We start from the raw sequence: 22,570 nt of genomic DNA, 5'->3' as shown, positions 1-22,570 counted from the left end.
AGGCAGGAGGATGGCATGAACCCAGGAGGCGGAGCTTGCAGTGAGCTGAGATCGTGCCACTGCACTCCAGCCTGGGCGACACAGTGAGACTCTGTCTAAAAAAAAAAAAAAAAAAAAAAGATATATATGTGAAACATGAACCAAGTGTGGGCCCCCTTCAAGAGGCTGGAACTAGAGCTTTGGACACAGCGAGTGAAAACCCTGCCCCATGAGGCTCACAGGGTGGCAGCGTGCCTCACCCACCCTCTGTTTTTCTAGATATCATGAAAATGTCACATCTGCCGATGTTCTCCAAAGTTGTTTACAGGTTTCATTTTGGTTAAGAGCTTGATTTTATATACATTGTGAAAAAAACTACAGTTCAGTGTGAAAATTGAAATGGGGGTAGACACTGGCCCCTTTCAAGCTGTGCTCCAGGAAGACCTCCCAGCCCAGTCCCAGTGGTGCTCTTAGGCAGGATGTGGGGTTGTGAGGACAGACAGGGGCCCCTCTCAAGGACTCTGCTGCACCAGCGAAGACAGACCCCAGGGCTTCGGGAAGTCCACAGCCTGGTGGCACTGGCTCATGCAGTCCTTTTCCTGTTTCTAGTGCTGATGAGCGCTTTGACGCCACATTCCACACCAACGTGTTGGTGAATTCTTCTGGGCATTGCCAGTACCTGCCTCCAGGTAAGCTGCACTTTCTTTGTCCTCTTCCAGTTAGAAGATTGAAGCGAGTTTGGGTGTCTGGCCGGTGTCTCCCGTGTGGGGGACCAGATCTCTGCTTCGCCTCTGCTCACTCCCACCACTTTCTCTCTCTTTTCTGTGCTTCTATGTGCTTTCTACCCCCAGAAGTCCATCCTCTTTTGTCTCAATCAAGCCGTCTTTGCCAATATGTCCTTATTTTCTGCCATGTGTGCCTTAAAGCCAATGTACAAGTACAGCAAGTCTCCTTTGCTAGGCAGTAGCCACCTCACCTTCCAGCCTGTAAGCCACCTCTCCAAGCTCTGCTTCCCTGTTCCAGCTCGCCATCCTCCTTCCCGCGGGACTCACTGTCTTGGCAGGTGCAGCACTCCAGCTGCTGGGGGTGAGATGTGACAGTTCCGGGAGCCTGAGTGTGTGCGCTGAAGAGCACATGCAGGTTACAGGCAAGGTCTGGTGGTTTCAAGGGAGAGCTCTCTAGCGACTGACTTCTTCCCAGCAGTGTCTCTCCTCTCTCTCTACCTCCAAGGCCAAGTGCCCCCTGGATTGGTTCTTTCTCACCAGCTCATTTTTTCAGTCCGATTCACAGGGCAAGGGAAATAGGTTTATGGCCTGGAGGTGCATGCAGAGTGCGCGCTAGCATATTGAGATGAAAGCTGGGGTTTTTGATCTTTTAGAAGATTTTTAATGTGTTTATTCCAGGGTGATCTCCCACACTGCAACTGTTTAACTTTCTGTTCAGAGGCAACCTGCAATTACCTCCACACCTAACTACCACTCACACATATGACTCACACCACTCACAACCACTCACACACCATTCCCACACACACCACTCACAACCACTCACACACCATTCCCACACACACCACTCACAACCACTCACACACCACTCACCCCTCACCATTCCCACACATACCTCAGTACTCACACCATTCACACACGACTCATACACCACTCATACATGCCACTCACACACACATCCACACACACTACTTACAATCACACACTCCTCAAACACCCCACACACACTACACACTAACACACACCACTCACACCACACACACCAGCTACACACACACCACTCACGCCACTCACATACCACCCCCACACACTACTCACACAAATACCACTCACACACACCACCCACACACTAACACCATTCACACACACCACTCACTACTCACACATATATGCCACTCACACACACCACTCACACACCACACACAGACCACCCACACATAACACACACACCACTCATAAACACACCATTCACACATATATGCCACTAACACACGCCACTCAAACACCACACACACATACCACTCACACTACTCACACACACCACTCACACAAATACACCACCCACACACACCACTCACACCACTCACACTAACACACACCCTCATACACACCACTCACACACCCTCATACCACTCACACCCTCATACACACCACTCACACCCTCATACACACCACTCACACACCACTTACCACTCACACCAACACACATACCACTAACACACACCCTCATACACACCACTCACACACCACTTACCACTCACACCAACACACATACCACTAACACACCCTCATACACACCACTCACACCCTCATACACACCACTCACACACCACTTACCACTCACACCAACACACATACCACTAACACACACCCTCATACACACCACTCACACACCACTTACACACCACTCACACCAACACACATACCACTAACACACCACTAACACACCCTCATACACACCACTCACACACCACTTACACACACACCACTCACACATACCACTAACACACACCACTTACACACCAGACACCCACACATCACTCACACACCACTTACACACACACCACTCACACACCCTTACACACCACTCACACCCTCATACACACCACTCACACACGACTCACAACCCTCACACACACACCACTTACATGCAGACACCACTCACACATGCACATTCAAACCAGATACACTACTGACACCACTCACACATGCACATTCAAACCAGATACACTACTGACACCACTCACATGCCACACAACTTTCACACACATACCTCATACACTCACACACAACACACACTCATGCACATCTCGCAGTCACTGCACACATACCACCCACACACTCCCATGCTCACATGCACACACACATCCATACACTCATATACTCACACACACACACGTCAGCTAAACTCACATGCACATATACGTCTCCCACCACACATCCTCACACACGCCTCACACATTTACATGTGTCACACCACACACACACCTCATGTGCTCTGATACTCACACTACACACTAATACACACCTCACACCTTCACGTAGACACGGCCGCACTCACACCGCACTGCTGCGGCTAGGCTGGCTCTGCCTGCTGGGTTGCTGTCTGCCTGTCCTCCCTGTCAGCAGGTGACAAGCCTCCGGGGGCAGAGTCAGCCTTTGCTCACCTCAGCATTTACCCCTGAATGAACAAAGGAGCGAGTGAACCTGCCAGTGGTAGGTAGACACCTCCCAATAATACTGGAACAGATTGAAGAAGTCCAGCTGTTCAGGCTTCTCGAAGCATCCGCTTTCCTGCAAGCCCTGGCATTTCCTCCTACCAGGAGGACCCTGGCAGACGGGGCTAGTGGGGGAGCCTTCCATCACTCCCGAGGTCTTTCTCACCAGGCCTGCACGTTGCATTTTCTGTTATGAGGGCTATTTTAGAAAACAGCCTCTGGTAGTCACCAGTGTAGAATATGCTGCTGCAGGTTGTTTGGAAGGCTGAGGCTATTTTCAGCTGCAGGAGGAGCACTGCAAGCCTCGAGCTGCCTGAGTACAGCAGCCCCCTCTTGGGCTCCAGGCCTGCGTCCCCACTGCAGTGTCCCTGGATGCTGGTCAGGACAGGACACGCTGTCCTGTGACCATGAGGGGCTTCCTTACACCGGCAGGAAAGGCCCAGGGCTGCCTGGTTTGGAAACCCCTTGCCTGCTCCCTGGGAATGCAGAACTAGTCCCAGGATGCTGCCCTGTCTGTAGTTAGAGGGTTAGGGGTAGAAAAAAATGAGTTCAAGCTTTGAAATAGAGACTTGATCATAACATGACTTTTCCCCCCGTTTCATGTGTTTATTTTTTAACAGCTTTATTGAGAGAGAATTTACATATCATGCATTTTAAGTACATGATTCAACAATTTTTAGTATATTTACAGAATTATGCAACCATTACCACAGTCTAGTTTTAGAACATTCCCATCACCCCACAAAGATCCCTTTTGCTTGTTTGCAGTTAATTCCCATTCCTACTCCCAGCAACCACTGATCTGCTTTCTGTCTCTAGAAATTCTCTGTCTCGGGCCATTTCGTAGAAATGGACTCATGAAGTTACAAAGCTTTCTAACTGGCAGACAATGTGGGTTTTGGGGGGATTCAACCATTAATGGAGGGGGATTGTCTGTGATGATTCCAGATTCCTATAAACATTTCATGTAAGGACGCAAATCATACTTAAAGGAACTCCAGGGACAAAATGTGTATCTTTTCCCAACTTGGTTGTGGGGTGGGGCCCTTCTTTGCAAGGCTGTGGAGGCCCTTCCTGCACGCATTCTTTCTGTGATTCAGTAGCAGCAATTTGCGGAGTGCCAGTCCTGCCCCAGGAACACCTGGACGCTGAGTCTGTGCCTGTCTTCTTGTGCCATGCAGCCTTCCTCTGGGCCAGGAAGAGCACATGAGCGTAAATAACTGGAGTGGCCTCTTCTGGTTTCCTCCCCATGGCCCTCTGGGAAATCCACTTCCAACCTGTCCTAGCCTGGAATAGCTCTTTTCAATGGAAACTCTTCCTTCAAGCACCATCTCTTCAGCTTAAACTTATCTGTTTTTTTTTGTTTGTTTTTTGTTTTTTTTTAACTTTTTTTCTTACAGACAGATTCTAGGTGTGTTCCCCAGGCTGGAGTACAGGGGCTCGATCATAGCTAACTTCACTTTAGCCTCAAACTCCTGGGCTCAAGCAATGCTCCTGCCTTAGCCTCCTGACTGGCTGGGACTACAGACATGCACCACCTCACCCAGCTAATTTTTTTATTAGAGATGTCTCACTATGTTGCCCAGTCTGGTCTCAAATTACTAGTCTCAAGTGACCCTCCCACCTCAGTGTCCTGTGTCACTGGGATTATGGGCATGAGACACGGTGCCCAGCTTGTTCTGTTCTTGGTCTAGAATTTAAATTAGTTAAAATTCTAGCTTTAACCAGAATTCTAGATTATATTTCTCAATAATCATGTGTTCTTCCAATTTTTAACCTAAAGAAAATGCCCACCTCACCCCACACAACACCCACACACACCTTTTAGATTCTATTTCTAACCTCATCATCGTTATCAACTTCTCTAAGATATTTTGCATTCTTTACTTTTATTATTTAGAGTCTGAAGATGCTCATAGTCAATGCAAGATTATAGAGCTAACTTTTTGCACAAAAAGCCCACAGAACAGTTTTTGACAGAGCATGTCATTGTTACGTTTGGATTTTAAAAGACAGTGAAGCTGAGCTGAGATTCTGTTTTAAAGATTTTGCAGTTAAAGAGACAGCTTCAGTTTGCTGTGGACTGCATTAGCTGCAGTGCGAAGGGCGGAACCGGCTGAAGGAACTGCTGCGTATTTTGAGCGCGTCTCGGTCAGCTTCCGTTTCAATCTTCCGTTTCCATCACCCACACAGGCATATTCAAGAGTTCCTGCTACATCGACGTGCGCTGGTTTCCCTTTGATGTGCAGCATTGCAAACTGAAGTTTGGATCCTGGTCTTATGGAGGCTGGTCCTTGGATCTGCAGATGCAGGAGGCAGATATCAGTGGCTATATCCCCAATGGAGAATGGGACCTAGTGGGTAAGCCATGAGACTAACAGCCTGGAAGAAAGCTTTTCTATTCTTGGGCAAGCTTTAAAAGTTTGGGATTTTCCACTGTCCTTTTCGGTGTGAGTATTTATTGACTTTTGCAGTAGTCTCCATAATTTAGTGAGAGCTATAGGAGGAGAAACAGAAAACAATTAGGATATGCCATGCTTTCCAAGAGGAACTGGCACTTGTAGTGAGGATGCATTTAAACAAACCAGTGTGAGGATAGATAGCTCTACGTTATTCAGATCCACTCCATTTCTTTTTTTTTTTTTTTTTTTTTGAGATGGAGTCTCACTCTGTCGCCCAGGCTGGAGTGCAGTGACCGGATCTCAGCTCACTGCAAGCTCTGCCTCCCGGGTTCACGCCATTCTCCTGCCTCAGCCTCCCAAGTAGCTGGGACTACAGGCGCCCGCCACCTCGCCTGGCTAGGTTTTTTTTTTTTGTATTTTTTTAGTAGAGACGGAGTTTCACCGGGTTAGCCAGGATGGTCTCAATCTCCTGACCTTGTGATCCGCCCGCCTCAGCCTCCCAAAGTGCTGGGATTACAGACTTGAGCCACTGCACCCGGCCGATCCACTCCATTTCTAAAAGCAAGTTTCAGTTGATGGGAACCTATATTTGATTATTTTAAATAGAAAAACGATTACATTTATAACAGTGTAAAATTGGTAATATGTTATTTATAATTATTATAATCATGTGTTTCCAATCCACCAAAAGACTATCTACTAGTTTGGCCAACTATCTTAACGCTATAGTAAATCAACAGGTTTTATTCAAGCTAATTACACCCCCTCCCTTTTTTTTTTTTTTTTTTTTTTAGCACTTTGCAAACTTTAGGGCTATGCTTGTGTGTGGTATACACATTGAAATAAACAGGGTAATTTATTGTATTCTAACAATGGCTCCTTCTCTCCTCCCCGCTATGGAGGAATTCCCGGCAAGAGGAGTGAAAAGTTCTATGAGTGCTGCAAAGAGCCCTACCCCGATGTCACCTTCACAGTGACCATGCGCCGCAGGACCCTCTACTATGGCCTCAACCTGCTGATCCCCTGTGTGCTCATCTCTGCCCTTGCCCTGCTGGTGTTCCTGCTTCCTGCAGATTCTGGGGAGAAGATTTCCCTGGGTAAGCACCCGGGTCTCTGAGACCGGAGGCCCCTCTGCTGAGGTCAGCTCTGGAGGGCTCACAGCAGACAGTGCAGGACTCCATCAGGGTTCCCAGGGATTACCTGGCTCATCGCACACAGACCTCCTAGCCCAGGGTGGCTCCAGGACTCCAGAGGTCCCTGACTCAGGCTCCGTGCTGGAAGGCTGTGTGATCCTGAGAATACTGGAGGACCCTCAGAGGATGGGGGGATGCACAGGGAGGGGCCAGCTCCAATCTGCCTCGAGGGGCCTGTACTTTTTTCCCTCCTGCCACCCCACCTGTTCCTTGATGGCAACTGGTCATCAAGGGAACAATTTAGCTTAGTATCAATCAGCTTGCATTTGTATGTTGCAGTACACAGTGTAATTCTTATGATCACTCCCATACGAAGCTAAGAAAACCAAGATTTCGAATGGTGGGATGAGTTTCTCAATGTCTTAGAGAGTTACTAAACAGATGTAGCATATAGTAAAAATTATTCCCAAACCCGTATCTTCTGAGTATGAGGTTCAGAAAGGTTGAATGTTATGTCTAAGGTCACATAGCTAGCTGAGTAGCAAACTGAAGACCTGAAACCAGGTCTCCTGACTGCATATTTTCTTTTTCCTGCTACGTGAAACTACTTCTCAATAATATTTTACAAAAAATATGAGAGATAATTGTGCTAAGTTAAATTTTTCAGTTTGTGTTGATGCTTTTAAAATTCTGGGTCCTAAACTTGTCTCCATAAGAGACTCCTTTGGGACTCTGGTAAGTGGCATGGAATGTCCCCTGGAAAATGCCCACGCCCAAAACGTGCATTCCACAGCATCCCCCAGCACCACCATCCCTCGTTCTTTGAGTGTCAGGTTAGGAGCCCTCATTAGATAGAATTGAGGCCTTCTTGTCTGTTTTGTCTGAGGAACCGCTGTGTGTTTATGTTTTAGGGATAACAGTCTTACTCTCTCTTACTGTCTTCATGCTGCTCGTGGCTGAGATCATGCCCGCAACATCTGATTCGGTACCATTGATAGGTAAGGCAAGAGTCGGGCCCCTCTCTTAGAGATATGGGGTTAGGGTGTGCCCAGGATTTCCCAGCAGATGAAACTATAAGAAATAGGGCTGCACTGCCCCCATTTTCTCTGGAAGGTGATGATTTGCTGTAACTATTCAGAGTCACCTGGGCCCAAGTAAGGGGAAGGGGATATTCAGCTTTGAGGTTTGACTTTTAACTTGCAGAAATGCCCCCCTTCCCCTAATTCTCCTCCTCATGCTTGTTTTGAAGCCAGATATTTTATCATTAGAGATGCATCATCTTAGCTTAAGATGTTGTTTATCCAAAAAGCCTTTGTTAAAATGGGAGAAGCACACGGTTATTGTGTCCTGAGATAACTCAATGTCTCTATATAAAATAAAAGTGTTCAAGGAAATGTGAATGAGAATATATTTTGCACAGGTATAAGGCATGACCCTCTGCCCAAGGAGGGACAACAAAAACTAGAGTCTCCACTCCCATTGGGCAGTGAAGTTCGGAAGGAGGTATACGGACTCATTACACCTGCTGGCCCCTGCTGTTTGAGGATCCATGTTGTGTGTCTACCTGGGGGTGGGCTAGAGGGAGAGCCCTACCTGGATACCCCCAGGCTTTGGGAACCAAGCAGCCAAGGCCCTTCTTTGTGGAACTCCCTGTATGTGCAGTATTTTGGCCAGAGAAACCGTTGGTATGAAAAGCCTTTGTGCGTATCATTTTTCTCTTGATACCATCAGACAGGGAAGAACCACCTTTCCACCTGGTTCTGTCTCCATTCTTTCTACCTTCCAGCATACTGCTTTCAGTAGAGATTTGCAGCCACCCTTCCTGGGATAGTTGTCAGGCCCTCTCTGGACTGATTACCTGCTGGGAAAGGCTTGGTTGGTGCATAGCCCACATCTAGAAGGATGGGATGCTAGTGGCCCTAGGGACATCAGCTTTGCTTCCCTCTGTTGATGGAATTTCAGTCTGGGCAATCCTTTGACCCCCATCTCTCCATAGGTGGTTGGTCTGCTCAGGCTGCCATGACAAAACACTATGGACTGGGGGCTTAAATCACAGAAATTTATTTTCTCACAGTTGCACTGCTGAAAGTCCAAGACCAAGGGGCCATCAGGGATGGTTTATCCTGAGACCTCTCCCCCAGGCTTGCAGACAACCACTTTCACAATGCTTTGTCCTTCCCTGGTAGTTCCTCTGTGCACCTGCATCCCTGGTGTCTGTGTATCCACATTTCCTCTTCTTCGTTAAAAGAACACCAGTCAGATTGGATTAGGGCTTGACCTAATTGTACTTAATTACCTCCTTAAAGACACTATATCCAAGTACAGTCACATCCTAGGGTACTAGGGGTTAGGGCTTCAACATATGAATTCTAGGGGGAAGCACAATTCAGCTCATAAGGGTCATGGTTTGCTCCAGTCTCCTTCCTTTTCTCAGGAGCCCTGACGCTAACTTTAGGTCTTGAACTTCCACCTCTGGCAAAGCTCCTCCCAGGTACCTCTTGGTCTTTGTAGGAAGGCAGCGAGTTCCTTCCTGGCTTGAGGACCAGTGAGGGCTAGCTGAATGCTTAGCCTCCTGCACCCTGATGCTTTCTGCTTAGAGCTCAGCCTCTTGAGCAGACAGCCACATCAAAGGTTTAATAATCAGAGCTGCCCACTAAAGAACACCGCCTCCTTTCTCCTAGACATCTTGGCCTGTGTAATTGCTCGTCATTGCACAAATGCTGCAAGGAAGGGGTTTCTATTTTAATGGAGGCTACCATAACAAATTGCTGTAGACTGGGGGCCTGAACAACAGACATTTATTTCTCACAGTTCTGCAAGGCTGCAAGTCCTAGATAAGGGTGCCAGCAGGGCTCTGGTGAGGGGCCACTCCCTGGTTTACAGATGACCCTTTTCTCGCTGTGGCCTTACGTGACAAAAAGAGAGTGAATTAGCTCTTTAGCCTCTTTTCATGAAGGACTGTAATCCCATTATGAGGGCTGCACCCTCAGGACCTCTTCAAGGACCCTGAGAAAATCACTCACCATTTCTCTACTTACACAACACTTCTCACACCAAAGGGGGGCGTTTCTCCCACATCGACCAATTCTTGGAAACCAGCTGGGTGTCCTACAGTTAGTTCACTTCAGTCCTGACACCACCTGGAGTTAGCACAGCATTCACAGATTAAGGCTCATAAGACCATTTCCACTTGAGATGCTAGTTAGAACTTCCGGCTTCTCATGCTTCTGACCAACTCTATACATAAATCAGGGAGTTCCCAAAAGCACATCTTTGAGTTCAGCCATTTACTAGAGTGGCTCACTCTGGTAAACTCAGGGAAACACTTTACTTATATTTATTCATTAATTATAAAGTACAGATGAACAATCAGATGAAAGAAATGCATAGGGCAAGGTATTTGAGAAGGGGCATGGAGCTTCCATGCCCTCTCTGGGCACATCACCCTCCAAACACCTCCACGTGTTCAGCACTGCGAAGGTCTCCAAAGAACTCCATCCTTTTGGGTGTTTATGGAGGGTTCACTACATGGGAATGATTGATTACATCATTGGTCACTGGTGACCAACTCAACCCTCAGTAAGTCTTTCCTCCCCAGGGGTCAAAGGTTGGGAGAGGGGATAGGGCTTGAAGGTTCCAACTAATTACTTGACTGGTTCCCCTGGCAACCAGACCCCATCCTGAGGGTATCCAGGAACTTCAGCCATAAGTCATCTTATTAGCATGTAAAGAGACACTGATGACTTCAGAGATTCAAAGGTTTTAGGAGCTGTGTGCCAGGAAATGGGAGGAAGACCAAATACATATTTCTTATTATAAATCACAATCTCATACGTCCCAAAGCCCCACCTCCAGATACCATCCCAGTTAGGACTAGGGTTTTTTAACACATGAACTTTGTTGGGAGATGCAAATATCAGCCTTTGCACCACCCCCATTGAAGAGCTGAGGCCCAAAGAGGCTGAGTGTTCACTCTAGACTCACAGCCAGTAGCTAGTGGACCAGGGTGGAAGCACTCAGATGCTCCATGCTGCTTCTCACCTGGGCCCAGGTGGAAGGACACGCATGGCCCATTAGAGCCAAAGCTGAGACTGAAGTTTTTGTCCTGAAAAGTCCCTGCCACTGACCCCTTCCTCAGGCTGGACAGTTGGCAGCCAGGTGGTGTGCAGGTTTGCCCTCATTGTGCCCCTGGAGCACAGTAGAGGCCTGCATCATAAACACTGGATGGTTCCCATGCCCTGACATCCAGTATATACTCACAGGAACAACCTTACCACCATCCTGTCAGGCGATGCTAGCCCTTATTGACTGACAAGGAGGCCAGAGTGCATGGAAGTGCAATGAAGTGAGGGAAGGCCACTCCGTGGGTGGGAAGTCAGACCACGCTGGCTGGTTTTGCACACCCAGAATGTGGGCTGCAGGCCTGGCTGGTGGCAGGAGGCCATCTGCCCAGCCCGTGGCATCACTGCACCCTGAGGCCCTGACGGTCAGAGAACCTGGTTAGGGTGTGCCTGTCCTGTGATGTTCAGTGTCGCAGGAGCTCCGGGTCTCACCCTGCATCTGTTCTCTCCACAGCCCAGTACTTCGCCAGCACCATGATCATCGTGGGCCTCTCGGTGGTGGTGACGGTAATCGTGCTGCAGTACCACCACCACGACCCCGACGGGGGCAAGATGCCCAAGTGGGTATGTTCCTCCCATCCCCGACAGAGTTGGAGCCCCTCCCTAAAGGAGGCTCCTCCTAGGGTTTATCTATTTCAAAAATTGCACAAAAAACGGGCATTCCTAAAGAAATAGCTTTGGGTTGTTTGTTTTTTGAGACGGAGTCTCACTGTGTCACCCAGGCTGGAGTGCAGTGGCGTAATCTTGGCTCACTGCAACTTGTACCTCCTGAGTTCAAGCGATTCTCCTGCCTCAGCCTCCCAAATAGCTGGGACTATAGGCACATGCCACCACGCCTGGCCACTTTTTTTATTTTTAGTAGAGATGGGGTTTCACTATGTTGGCCAGGCTGGTCTCGAACTCCTGACCTCATGATCTGGGCATATCAGCCTCCCAAAATGCTGGGATTTACAGGCGTGAGCCATCGTGCCCAGCCAGAAATAGCTTTGTTTTTGTATTTCGTCACCCATTGACGTGTCTTTGCGTAGCGTGCAGTCATGGTGCGCGTGTTCCAGGATGCCCTGTGGCACTGCTGTCTAATCTGACGCTGCAGAGTAAGGCTCTCAAACTGGCTGCCTTGTGTGTTCTATCAGTACAGTGTTTTGAGAAGGTAGTTTTTTTGGATGCATGCTGTGAAGCACTGTGCTGCAGTTGGAAGCAACAGATGAGACAGACGTGTAGCGACATGATTGAGGCTTCACAACAGAATGAGGAGTGAAAAGAGTAAGAAACAGAATGAGCCGTGTACAAATCTGTACGTTCAGTACATATAGGGATATCATCCAACCAGAAGTCTATAAAACAAAGACTAATTGTCACCAGTGGGGAAGGAGGATGGGATAAAAGGAAATGGATGAAAATATAAAGGATTGCATCCCACAGCCTGTTAGCTTAGCCTGGGCCATACCACTCCTGCCCCAGCTGCTGGCACCGTGCCCAGCCACGTCTGCGGATGCTCACCCACCCAGGGATCCTCTCCTGCAGGGTCTGGTGTCCGGAGCTCTGCATCCACCCTCGCCTGGCAGTCAGGAAACCTTGATGAGGACCTAGGGAGGGCCTGCGCTTCTTCCCCGCTTCATGTGGGCTTTGTAAATCTTCCCTGACCTCCCATCTGGAGAGCCTGGCCTAAGGATTTGGGGAGCTAAAAAGGCCCTCACATCCCAAAAGCGGCCTGTCTTTGGAGAGCACTTGTGTCCCAGTTCAGAAGGGAATCTAGGAATCAACAAGCTAAAAGCAGCTGTAGGGGTGAGATGCCGTCAGGTGCTCTCCAGGAATAGGAGATTGCTGGGCCTCCTGAAACATTTCATTGTGCAGTAGTTTAGTTACCCAAATGCTCACTTAGCAAAGACTACTTCTTAAGAAACGCTTTACAAAATTACTGTTTTTTCTCAGAGTTGCACCTGCATGGCCCATTCCCCTTATACACTCTTTAGTGAAGACTTACTTGTGAGCCTCTCATAGTGGTGTGTGCCTGTAGTCCCAGCTACCTGGGAGGCTGAGGTGGGAGCATCATGTGAGCCCAGGAGCTCCAGGCTCCAGTGAGCTATGATGATGTCATTGCCCTCCAGCCTGGGTGACAGAGCAAAACCCCATCTCTTAAAAAAACAAAAAAAAGGACTCACTTGTAGCTCATTCCACCAGCAGTAATGTGAGCTCAGCCTACATGGTGACATCGCGCACACGGAACACATCACTACGTTCCCTGAGGCTTGCTTTGTGAAGCACCCACCCTTAAAACACTGGGGTACATTTGCACACATTCACCTGTATTTTTGTCTGATTTCCTTATAACCCTGACACACTTAAGAAAATGCAAGGCCAGAGGTGGGAGGCCTGAGAGCTGGGGACTTGTTGGTTTACTGCTCTTTCTACCTATCCATCCATCAGTTTGAAGCAGGTAATACATTTACCTGTTTCTAAAGTCAAAATAAAAATAAAATTATACATAAGGAAATCCTGCTGCCATTCCTTCCCCTTCCCCTGCATCTACCACCAATACCGATTGGTATATAACCATTGTAATGAATTCCTCCTTTTTCCTTGCAGTATTTATTTATGCAAATACAAAAATCTAAACACCTATTCTCATTTCTTGTATTTTGACTGATGAGAAGATAAGAAAATTAAGACATTGAGACACGAAACCATTTTTAATGACCTGTAGCACTCTACTGCTCTAGAACAATCTTAATTAAGAACATATGCTAATTATTCACCTCTCAGCATAAAAGCTTATTAAAACCAGTTGGCTGCAAATGAAAGATGAAGCTTATGCATTTCTCTCGCTTTATATAGCACACTGCATTTTTCCTTCATTCCATGTGTATGTGAAACACAAACAGCCGCCGAGGGACTTTTATTATGATCTGTTGCTATGAAGAAGATACTGCCGGGTGCGGTGGCATTATGTGACATTTGCACAGCCAGAAACAAAACTGTAACCTAACAGAAGAGGTCAAGAGCACAGTTTGAGGAGTGCCAAGAGGATAATTTTATCTTTTAAATGCTTTGGCTTTGACAGCTAATGATTCAGGGCATGGAATTCAAAATAGACTTGGCAGTGTGTATCGTATGAGCTTGAGATGTGCACTGGGGGACGTGTAGACCCTGCCATGGAGGGAGAAGTGCCTGGTGCTGCTCGCTGCCCGTGTGCACAGCTGCCAGTGCATGCAGGCACACTCACTGCCCTGCAGCCCCCCGACAGAGCTGGCTCAGGCTTTCTGTTGCCTTCCCAGAGGGGTGGGGTTGCACGAGTTTTGAAGAGAATCTTGTAGACCCTTTGACAGATGAGGCTGGGAAAGGCTAAACATGTGAAGTGACATAAAACCACTTACTTACTCATTGTATGTCCTTGGGCCGGTTTATTAGCCTCTTTCAACCTCAAGTTTGTTGGTCTGTAAAGTGAGGGGATTATACTCCTTTCACAGGACCCTGAAAGGCCCAAGTGAGATGACTTGTCTCATGAGCGTTGTATGGAGGGCCCAACTCACCCAAGGTTTCACATGGGGCCATATGTCCCTGCTCCTTACTGATCATAAAAAACCCTCTAAGGTCAGCAGACCCAACCTTTCCAGGACATGCAGAGTGCCGTCTGCTTGTAAAGTACAATGGGAAACGAAGGGTTATTTTTATAGCTGCAATGAAACTGGTCTTATGCTTCCCTGTTCTTGTCCCCAGACCTGTTTGTTGCAGTTATCTTTGATAAGATATTATAAAAAGATTACCAAGAATGAAAGCTCTGTAGATACGAACTGCACAATTTACTATCTGTATATTTCCTCAAGATAGGAAATCTACCTGCTAGGTTACTGATGGAATTTCCCCACAATCATAAAACAAAATGTAAATGAAATCAGGATCTGGATAATTTCAGGGAAAGGGCCCATTTTTCACACTTACCTGGATGGGCTTGCAAGAATGCTGCTTTACCTGGATTGAGGCTTTGGATGTCTCTCTTCTTTCCATGAGGGGCAAAACCAGGATAAACTCCTTGGGGTGATTTTTCTCCAGCTTCTTTCATGCACCCTAGGACACACTTTAGACCAGAAGTTAGCAAACTATGGCCTAGGTGGCCAAATCCAGTCCACCAAGTGTTTTTGTAAGTAAGTTATTTTAGAAAACATGCCCATCCATTTGACACCTTCAATGTGTGCTACCTCAGCAGAAGTGAGTAGTTGCCTGGCCCTTTACAGAAAGTTTGCCAGCTTCCGCCTTCCACTTTTCAAAGTACTCTCCCAGACATCATCTTATTCAGTCTTCATTGAAGCCCACTGAGTTAGGTTAGAGGTTCCGAAACTTCCTTGGTTCACAGCACTTTAGTGTCTCAGGAAATTTTTCACAGAGCCCCTGGCCAAAAGAAAGAATACCCAAGGCTGCCTTTAAATAGATCAAAAGACTTTAATAAGTTGTCATGCCTTAACAATGTAGCACCTCTGGGGCACAGCACCGCCTCTCAAATCTTGGGATCAGATTGGAGACCACTAACCTTGTTTCTGTTTCACAGGAAGTTCCTTGGTATTTGCTTTTTATCAGGGTACTTTGAAAAACAGCTTTGCAAAGTGTTCACATCATCACAAGAGATGTGGTAATCTGATGTTGGAAGCCTGAACTTGCTTCAAGCTTCAAGTTTACCTGGTGTCTCATGGATGTCCTGGGGTTGCCTTTGAAAATTTACAGCCGCCCAGGCACTCTTTGCCTATTTGCAGTGGCCTTCCAGGGCACCTAACAGGTAGTGTGGGAGCCAGAGTTAGGCCTGAAGGTCCCCAGGTTACAGATGAGGAAAGATCAGAGAGGGAAATCGACTTTCCCTCTTGACACAGCTCACATAGCGTTCTCCTTCCACGAGGCTGTCTTCCCTGAGATTGCAGTGTGCCTGCCCCGGAGAACAATTTAGCTTCTTTCCAGGGTGCATCAGTTTTAGTCTCGCCTCACTTTGAACTCAACTGCTTGTCATGAGCAGGCACTGCTTGCCTGCTAAAATCATCTGGGAGGCAGTGGAGCCTGCTACCCCCAGGACCAGTGAAGCAGGGCTTGTATTGTAGGATCTCACTGCTGTTGGGATCAGCCGATGCCCGCCTCGGGGCCGCTCCTAACGTTCTGTTGTCTCCCCAGACCAGAGTCATCCTCCTGAACTGGTGCGCGTGGTTCCTGCGCATGAAGAGGCCCGGAGAGGATAAGGTGCGCCCGGCCTGCCAGCACAAGCAGCGTCGCTGCAGCCTGGCCAGCGTGGAGATGAGCACCGTGGCACCGCCGCCCGCCAGCAACGGGAACCTGCTGTACATCGGCTTCCGCAGCCTGGACGGCATGCATTGCGCCCCGACCCCCGACTCCGGGGTGGTGTGCGGCCGCATGGCCTGCTCCCCCACCCACGACGAGCACCTCCTGCATGGTGGGCAGCCCCCCGAGGGGGACCCGGACCTGGCCAAGATCCTGGAGGAGGTCCGCTACATCGCTAACCGCTTTCGCTGCCAGGACGAGAGCGAGGCGGTCTGCAGCGAGTGGAAGTTCGCCGCCTGCGTGGTGGACCGCCTGTGCCTCATGGCCTTCTCGGTCTTCACCATCATCTGCACCATCGGCATCCTGATGTCGGCTCCCAACTTCGTGGAGGCCGTGTCCAAAGACTTTGCCTAATCATGCCTGGTTCTGTACATGTGGAAAACTCACAGATGGGCAAGGCCTTTGGCTTGGCGAGATTTTGGGGTGCTAATCCAGGACAGCATTAAACACCACAAGTCTGGTGTTCCCTTCTGGCTGTCAGTCGTGTTGCTTACGGTTTCCTCATTACTTTAGGTAGTAGGATCTCAGCACTCAGTTTAATACTCTCAGGTGGGCTGATAGATCCCCTTGGCACATCCGTACTGTCGGTCAGCAGGGCCACTGAGAAGTCATTTTGCCCATTAGCCCACTGCCTGGAAAGCCTTTCAGAGAGCTCCCAGTGGTTCCTCACCCCGGGACAGTTGGTTTTGCATGTCTGCATGCCACTTGCCATGAAGGCCTACCTGAAAATTCAACATTTGCTTTTTGCTTGTGTACAAAACCTAGATTGAAGCTAAAATAAACCAGACTCACTAAATCCATTCCAATAATTTACTGGTGGAAGGAAGACAAAAAAACTAAAACTAAAACCCTCTGTTAGCTTTTCTTCAATTCAACTTTTTATTTTTTTCTATCAGAGACAGTTGGTAGACAGAAGCAACTTTATGCTGTTCCTACGTTAAAAAAAAAAAAAAAAAAGACAATGTTGGTCTTACTAAGGATCTTTTTACCAGCCTTCCTGACTTCTGCAAACCTACCCTGTCAAGGAAATCAAAGGGACACAGGTTTCTTTTTATTCTGAACAAGGGCCAGGCCCCATGAGTGTCTCTGGTGGATCCCAGATAACTCCTAGGTGCTGCTCTCAGACACTGAGGAGTTGAGCAAATCTGTTCTATTCTGCAGAACCCACAGGACAAATAGAGTTCTAGTAGAATTAACAGCCCAAAAGAACAGCTAAAGCTAAGTGAAGCCATTTATGCGGGCTTTAAAAACAAAAATGTGTTAGCTGATTCACATGCACTGGAGTTAATTAGTCTTAGAAATGTGTGCGTGCCTACAAATGCACAACATAAAGTGAACATATTCGTAGGCCCTTTCTGCCTGTGTCAGGGCTAGGAAGTAGGGGCTGGGAACTCTTCTGGTCCCCAGTATAGCAGGCGCCAGGGAGGGGATGGTGTGGCCCATCCCTTCTCTGGATACCTGGCCAGTGGCAGGCAGCAGGGAAGAACTGGCAGACCCTCAGTGACTGACAAGCCAGCAAATCTGGGTTCTGACTTTTAGGAGTCTGCCTGCTCCAAGCCCGTCCACCCCAGCTGCAGCCCCGAAAGCTGGCTCAGAGTCCTTGGGTGGATTCACTGGAGGTGGGCAACTTGAAAACAAGAGAAACTTTAATTTTTAAACCTAAGCGATGATGCAGCTCTTCCCTTAGATTGTCGCCCAGGCTGGAGGGCAGTGGCGCGATCTCGGCTCACTGCCAGCTCCACATCCTGGGTTCACACCGTTCTCCTGCCTCAGCCTCCCCCAGTAGCTGGGAATACAGACGCCCGACACCACGCCCGGCTAATTTTTTGTATTTTTAGTAGATAGGATTTCATCGTGTTAGCCTGGATAGTCTCATTCTTATTCTTTAATGAGATCAGAGGGTAATTCACCAAGAAAGACCTCTTCTGTTCCATTGTGTCATCCAACAACTGCTCAGAGCTCAAAATTGTAGAAGGCTTCTGAGCCCCTAGAGATTTTTAATTTGCTTCTAATCCCTGAGATGAGAACATCATGAGGAAGATTTGATGTTGAGAGTTAAATAAATTGTATGTGTTTTTCCAGCCATCTGGCTCACTCATTTCTGGGTAATGCACATGACTTTGCAGTGGAGGAAGATGGAAGGTTGTGTGTGTTCGGTGTGTGTGTGTAAGTGTGAGGTACCTGTATGTGTGACAAGAGAAGAGACCTCACTTATGAGAAAGCTGGTGAATCAGGACATTCCAGCCTCAGGCAGCTTTGGAGTAGGATCTTCCTCAGCAGGCACTCCTTCCACTTGCTATGGATGAACCATGCACAAGATTTTCATTTGTTTTTGTTTTTGTTTTTCCTGTTACAGTGTCTTTAGAAACAAGTAGAAGTGTTTTGATACATAAAAGGAATGCTTCATTTCTTAACATTATCCCAAAAATGATCCCTTCCACAGTTTTGCTTTAAAAAGAAACCTTTTTGGTTTTGTATTTTATACAGGAACATATAAAAATACAAACAAAAGTTGTGCATATTTTGGCCCCTCAACTACTCTGTCATTTAATCAAGTAATAAGAAATAGATGTGCGCATAGTTAGAAAAGTATTAAAAACAACAGCCTCCCATACTCCCTGTTTTCTCTCTCAGAGGGGACCACGAATGAGCTTCTAAGTGCATTTCTAGAAAGGAAGAAAAGAAAAGGCCAAAGAAGGAGGAACGGGGGTTATGAAGAGAGACCTTCCCTTTCCAACACTAGCGCTCTGTGAAGTGCGCTGCACTTTGCATTCTTCGCATGGTGTTTTGTCTTAGAGGTCGTCCCATAATAACACATAAAGATCTACCTCATGCCTCCTAGTAGCTGCTTAGCGTTCCATTGTCTCAGTGGACTACCATTTATTTGAATAGCCTTTTATTGGCGAACATACAGATATTTCCAGTTTTTATTTTTATATACAAATCTGTAATTGGCATACTTGTACATATATCTTGACATTGTTTTGTGACTAAAACTTGGTATAAATTCCAACTTAGAAATGAAATTACTGGGTTTAAGGTTACATGTATTTAAAATTTTGATAGATATTGCCAGATCATCTTCTAGAAACTGATCGATGGATGTGACTCCATCAAGAGTACAATAAAAGGCCCAATTTCTCAACTTTCTATAATAGCACTGGGTATTTTTAAACTTAATGTTTTTCCCAATATAATTGGTGACACATGATATTTAGGAATATTATTCTGATTTTGGTTTATTTTATTGTGTATAAAATGGGGCATCTTTTCAAATTTTTTGTAATTTTACTTTGGATACATTTATATATTTTACCCAGTTCCTAACTGGATTATTTGGCTTTTTCTTAATTAATTTGCTCATGTACTTCGGGACATTTTTGTCTTATGCCTTTAAAATATTTTTGTTTATCATTTGTCTTTGGATGTTATTTATTGATTTCCTTATTTATTAGCATAGAGTTTAAATTTTTATGTTGTCAATTTATCAGTATTTTTCTTTGTCAGTTGCAGGATTTGTTTCCAGTTTTTAAAAGCCTTCCTCATTCTGAGATGATAAATAAACTTACTCACATTTTCTTCTGAAACTTTATGGTTTTATTTGTTTACCTTCGGACTCCCTGGAATTCATTTATTGCAGGAAATGAGGGAAAAATCCATACTTTTTCCTCCAAATGGTGGTCAGTTGTATCAATAAATATGTAATAATGCATTTCTAAAATCCAGTCATAGTGTTTTCCCCTGTTCAAAATGCAGCCTTATTTGTAAACTAAATTTCTTTTAAGTGTTTGGTTCTATTTCTGTTCTATTTATCTCTATGAATGCCTTTAATTTCTAAAGCATTATTCATACTAATATCAGTATTTTCAAGTCAACACTTCCTTCAACTCTGAATCTCTCATATGAATCTTTTTTCAATTAGTCACAGTGAATTGACAGATTGAGTCTTCCTATTCAACAGCACGAAATCTTGTGTTTAAGTCTAATTTTATATAACTTAGTAGTGTTTTATGATTTGGTTCACTAAGGTGCTTTGAATTTATAGTTGTTTATTTCCAGATGTTTTATCATTTGGCTACCATTTTCAATGGAATGATTTATTCCACTTTATTTTCTATTTTATCCCATTGTATAAGAAAGTAGTTGGTTTTTATGTATGAATGTTATAATCAACCACAAACTGTGATTCCTACTTGTTGCTAAGGTTTACTTTTGACTTCTCCTTTCCAATGTGTCTCTTATTTCTTGTATCTAGTTGCATTTGAGATCAGTGTTGAGTCACAGTGATTCAGGTGGCATGCTTATCTTGTTCTCGACATCAGTGGGACGTTTTAATGTCTCAACGTTTAACTTACATGAAGACATGTATTTTCTTTGCCATAATAAAAATATCTGTGTGTTCTCAAACTATTAAGACTCTCTGAGGAAAATGTAGATGTTAGATTTTTATCAAAGCCTTCTCAGTGTCCAGAGGGATTATCAGAAGGTCTTTTCCTTTGCTCTAGTAGTATGTTTAATTATATTAATAGAATATTTAAGACCAAATCATTAGTGTATTCCTGAGATGTTCTTTACTTACTAGTACCATGATTTTGGTTATCAATATTAAGATTCATCATTCTACAGCTTGCTTTTATGTGTTTTTTGCCCAGATTTGATTTAACTTTTTTCTTTTGTTGAGACGGAGCCTCGCTCTGTCGCCCAGGCTGGAGTGCAGTGGCATGATCTCGGCTTCCTCCAAGCTCCGCCTCCCAGGTTCACGCCATTCTCCTGCCTCAGCCTCCGGAGGAGCTGGGACTACAGGCTGTGCCACCACACCGAGCTAATTTTTTTGTATTTTTTAGTGGAGACCGGGGTTTCACCGTGTTAGCCAGGATGGTCTCGATCTCCTGACCTTGTGACCCACCAGCCTCGGCCTCCCAAAGTGCTGGGATTACAGGCATGAGCCACCGCCACCGCGCCTGGCCCAGATTTGATTTAACTTTATGCTAACTTAAAGAAAGAAATATTATAAAACAAAAACCTCTATTCTACAACCATCTATTGATTTTGAATTATTTTATACTTAAGTGTAGAAGAACTAGCTGGGGCTGTCTGGGCCTACTGTGGTATATTTCTGGATTTTTGCTCCTCAGACAGGTTAGGACCTCGAACCCTTCTAGAGTCCATTTTAGTTACATTTTAAAAATAAAATTAATTCCGTCCACTTTTCAACATAGTTGCATAGTTTTGCAATATAGGCACTTCAAGTGTTTTCTTTCCTCTGTATTTGTGGTTATTTCTCCTTTTTCCATTTGTAATTGTGTGCATTTCTACTTTCTCCTGTGCCTATTGATTTAGCTCGCCATGAGTTTTAGTGGTTTATATTTTTAGACATCGGACCCTTAGACTTTGCAGTCTGGGGACCTGTCTTCAGGGTCTTGGGGGTCCCTGTGCTGACCCAGCCCTCCCAGGTGACAGCAGTGGGCCAGCGCAGCAGAAGCCACAGTTGTTGCAGGTGCTTCTCTGGCCAGTGCTGGGCCCAAGACACGGCTTAGCCCTTCCCCTGGCCCTGGGAGCCTGTGGGACAAACTAGTTGAGGCAGCACAGGTGGGTTAGATGTAGCTGGTCAGTGCACTTGTGGGGACCCCAGCGAGTTGGAGAAAAGACTGAAGCTTTAAGCAGAGCCCTCTGGGGGTGCACACCTCAGGAAGTAACTCTTACATAATTTAACTTTTTCTCATTTCTTCATTTTTATGTGGCACAAACCCTTCCCAGCCTCCCTAGACCTTCCGTCCATCAGAGTGTTTCTGACCTCACCGTGGATGGCTCCTTTTCTAATTACTGTTTACTTCATCTCCATATGTGTTTGACCTTCTAATGCCATAGCTTGTCTTGAGTTGGGGAAGGGGTCTCGAAGTTATGGCCCCTGGGGATGCGGCCGACAAACTCTTATCTTTCTCAAACTCTTTGTGGCGAGACACCCCCTGTGTCTGCACACAGCCCGCCTGGGGAATGCAGGCTTTCTGCAGTGCTGCAGTTCCACACTCTTTCTTGTCTTCTCTCCACCGTCACATGTAGCATTTTGCACTGCTTTCTAAATTTCCTTTTTTTCCTGCCAATGGCCTTCTTACCATTTCCTCTGCTGCTGTGTTCGAGTTCTGTGTGTTCACCTTCTGATTAATACCTCCATCCACAAATTCTGCAGGTGTGTTTTGTAATTCTTAGTTTTCTGCTTTTATTTTTAATATTTTCATTCTATTTTACTTTGTAAAAAGTATTGTGTATTTTTAAATTTTGGTAAAATATACATAATGTAAAATTTATCATTTTAACTAGTTTTAAGTGTACCATTCAGTGGCATTAAATACATTCACATTGTTGTACAGTCCTCACAGTCACATATTCCCAGAACTC

At 46.1% G+C, this 22,570-nt stretch overlaps 1 protein-coding gene across 3 annotated transcripts in view; it reads left to right on the top strand.

Moving 5' to 3' along the window:
• The window catches only part of CHRNA7 (cholinergic receptor nicotinic alpha 7 subunit), a 146,629-nt gene extending 128,370 nt beyond the window's left edge, over positions 1–18,259 (top strand). For 2 of the 3 annotated variants that reach the window (XM_010371688.2, XM_010371689.2), the window contains exons 5-10: positions 589–668; positions 5,396–5,563; positions 6,507–6,701; positions 7,649–7,735; positions 11,313–11,422; positions 16,010–18,259. In XM_010371688.2, the coding sequence (XP_010369990.1) occupies positions 589–668; positions 5,396–5,563; positions 6,507–6,701; positions 7,649–7,735; positions 11,313–11,422; positions 16,010–16,528 (1,159 nt within the window). In that variant the 3' untranslated portion in view covers positions 16,529–18,259. The remainder of the gene's footprint in view (positions 1–588; positions 669–5,395; positions 5,564–6,506; positions 6,702–7,648; positions 7,736–11,312; positions 11,423–16,009) is intronic. The other variant, XM_010371690.2, reaches the window with a different exon arrangement.
• The last annotated feature ends 4,311 nt before the right edge of the window (positions 18,260–22,570 follow it).

Source organism: Rhinopithecus roxellana, chromosome 5 (genome assembly GCF_007565055.1).
Source record: "Rhinopithecus roxellana isolate Shanxi Qingling chromosome 5, ASM756505v1, whole genome shotgun sequence".
NCBI lineage: Eukaryota > Metazoa > Chordata > Mammalia > Primates > Cercopithecidae > Rhinopithecus > Rhinopithecus roxellana.
This window is presented reverse-complemented; position numbering and strand designations above follow the sequence as displayed.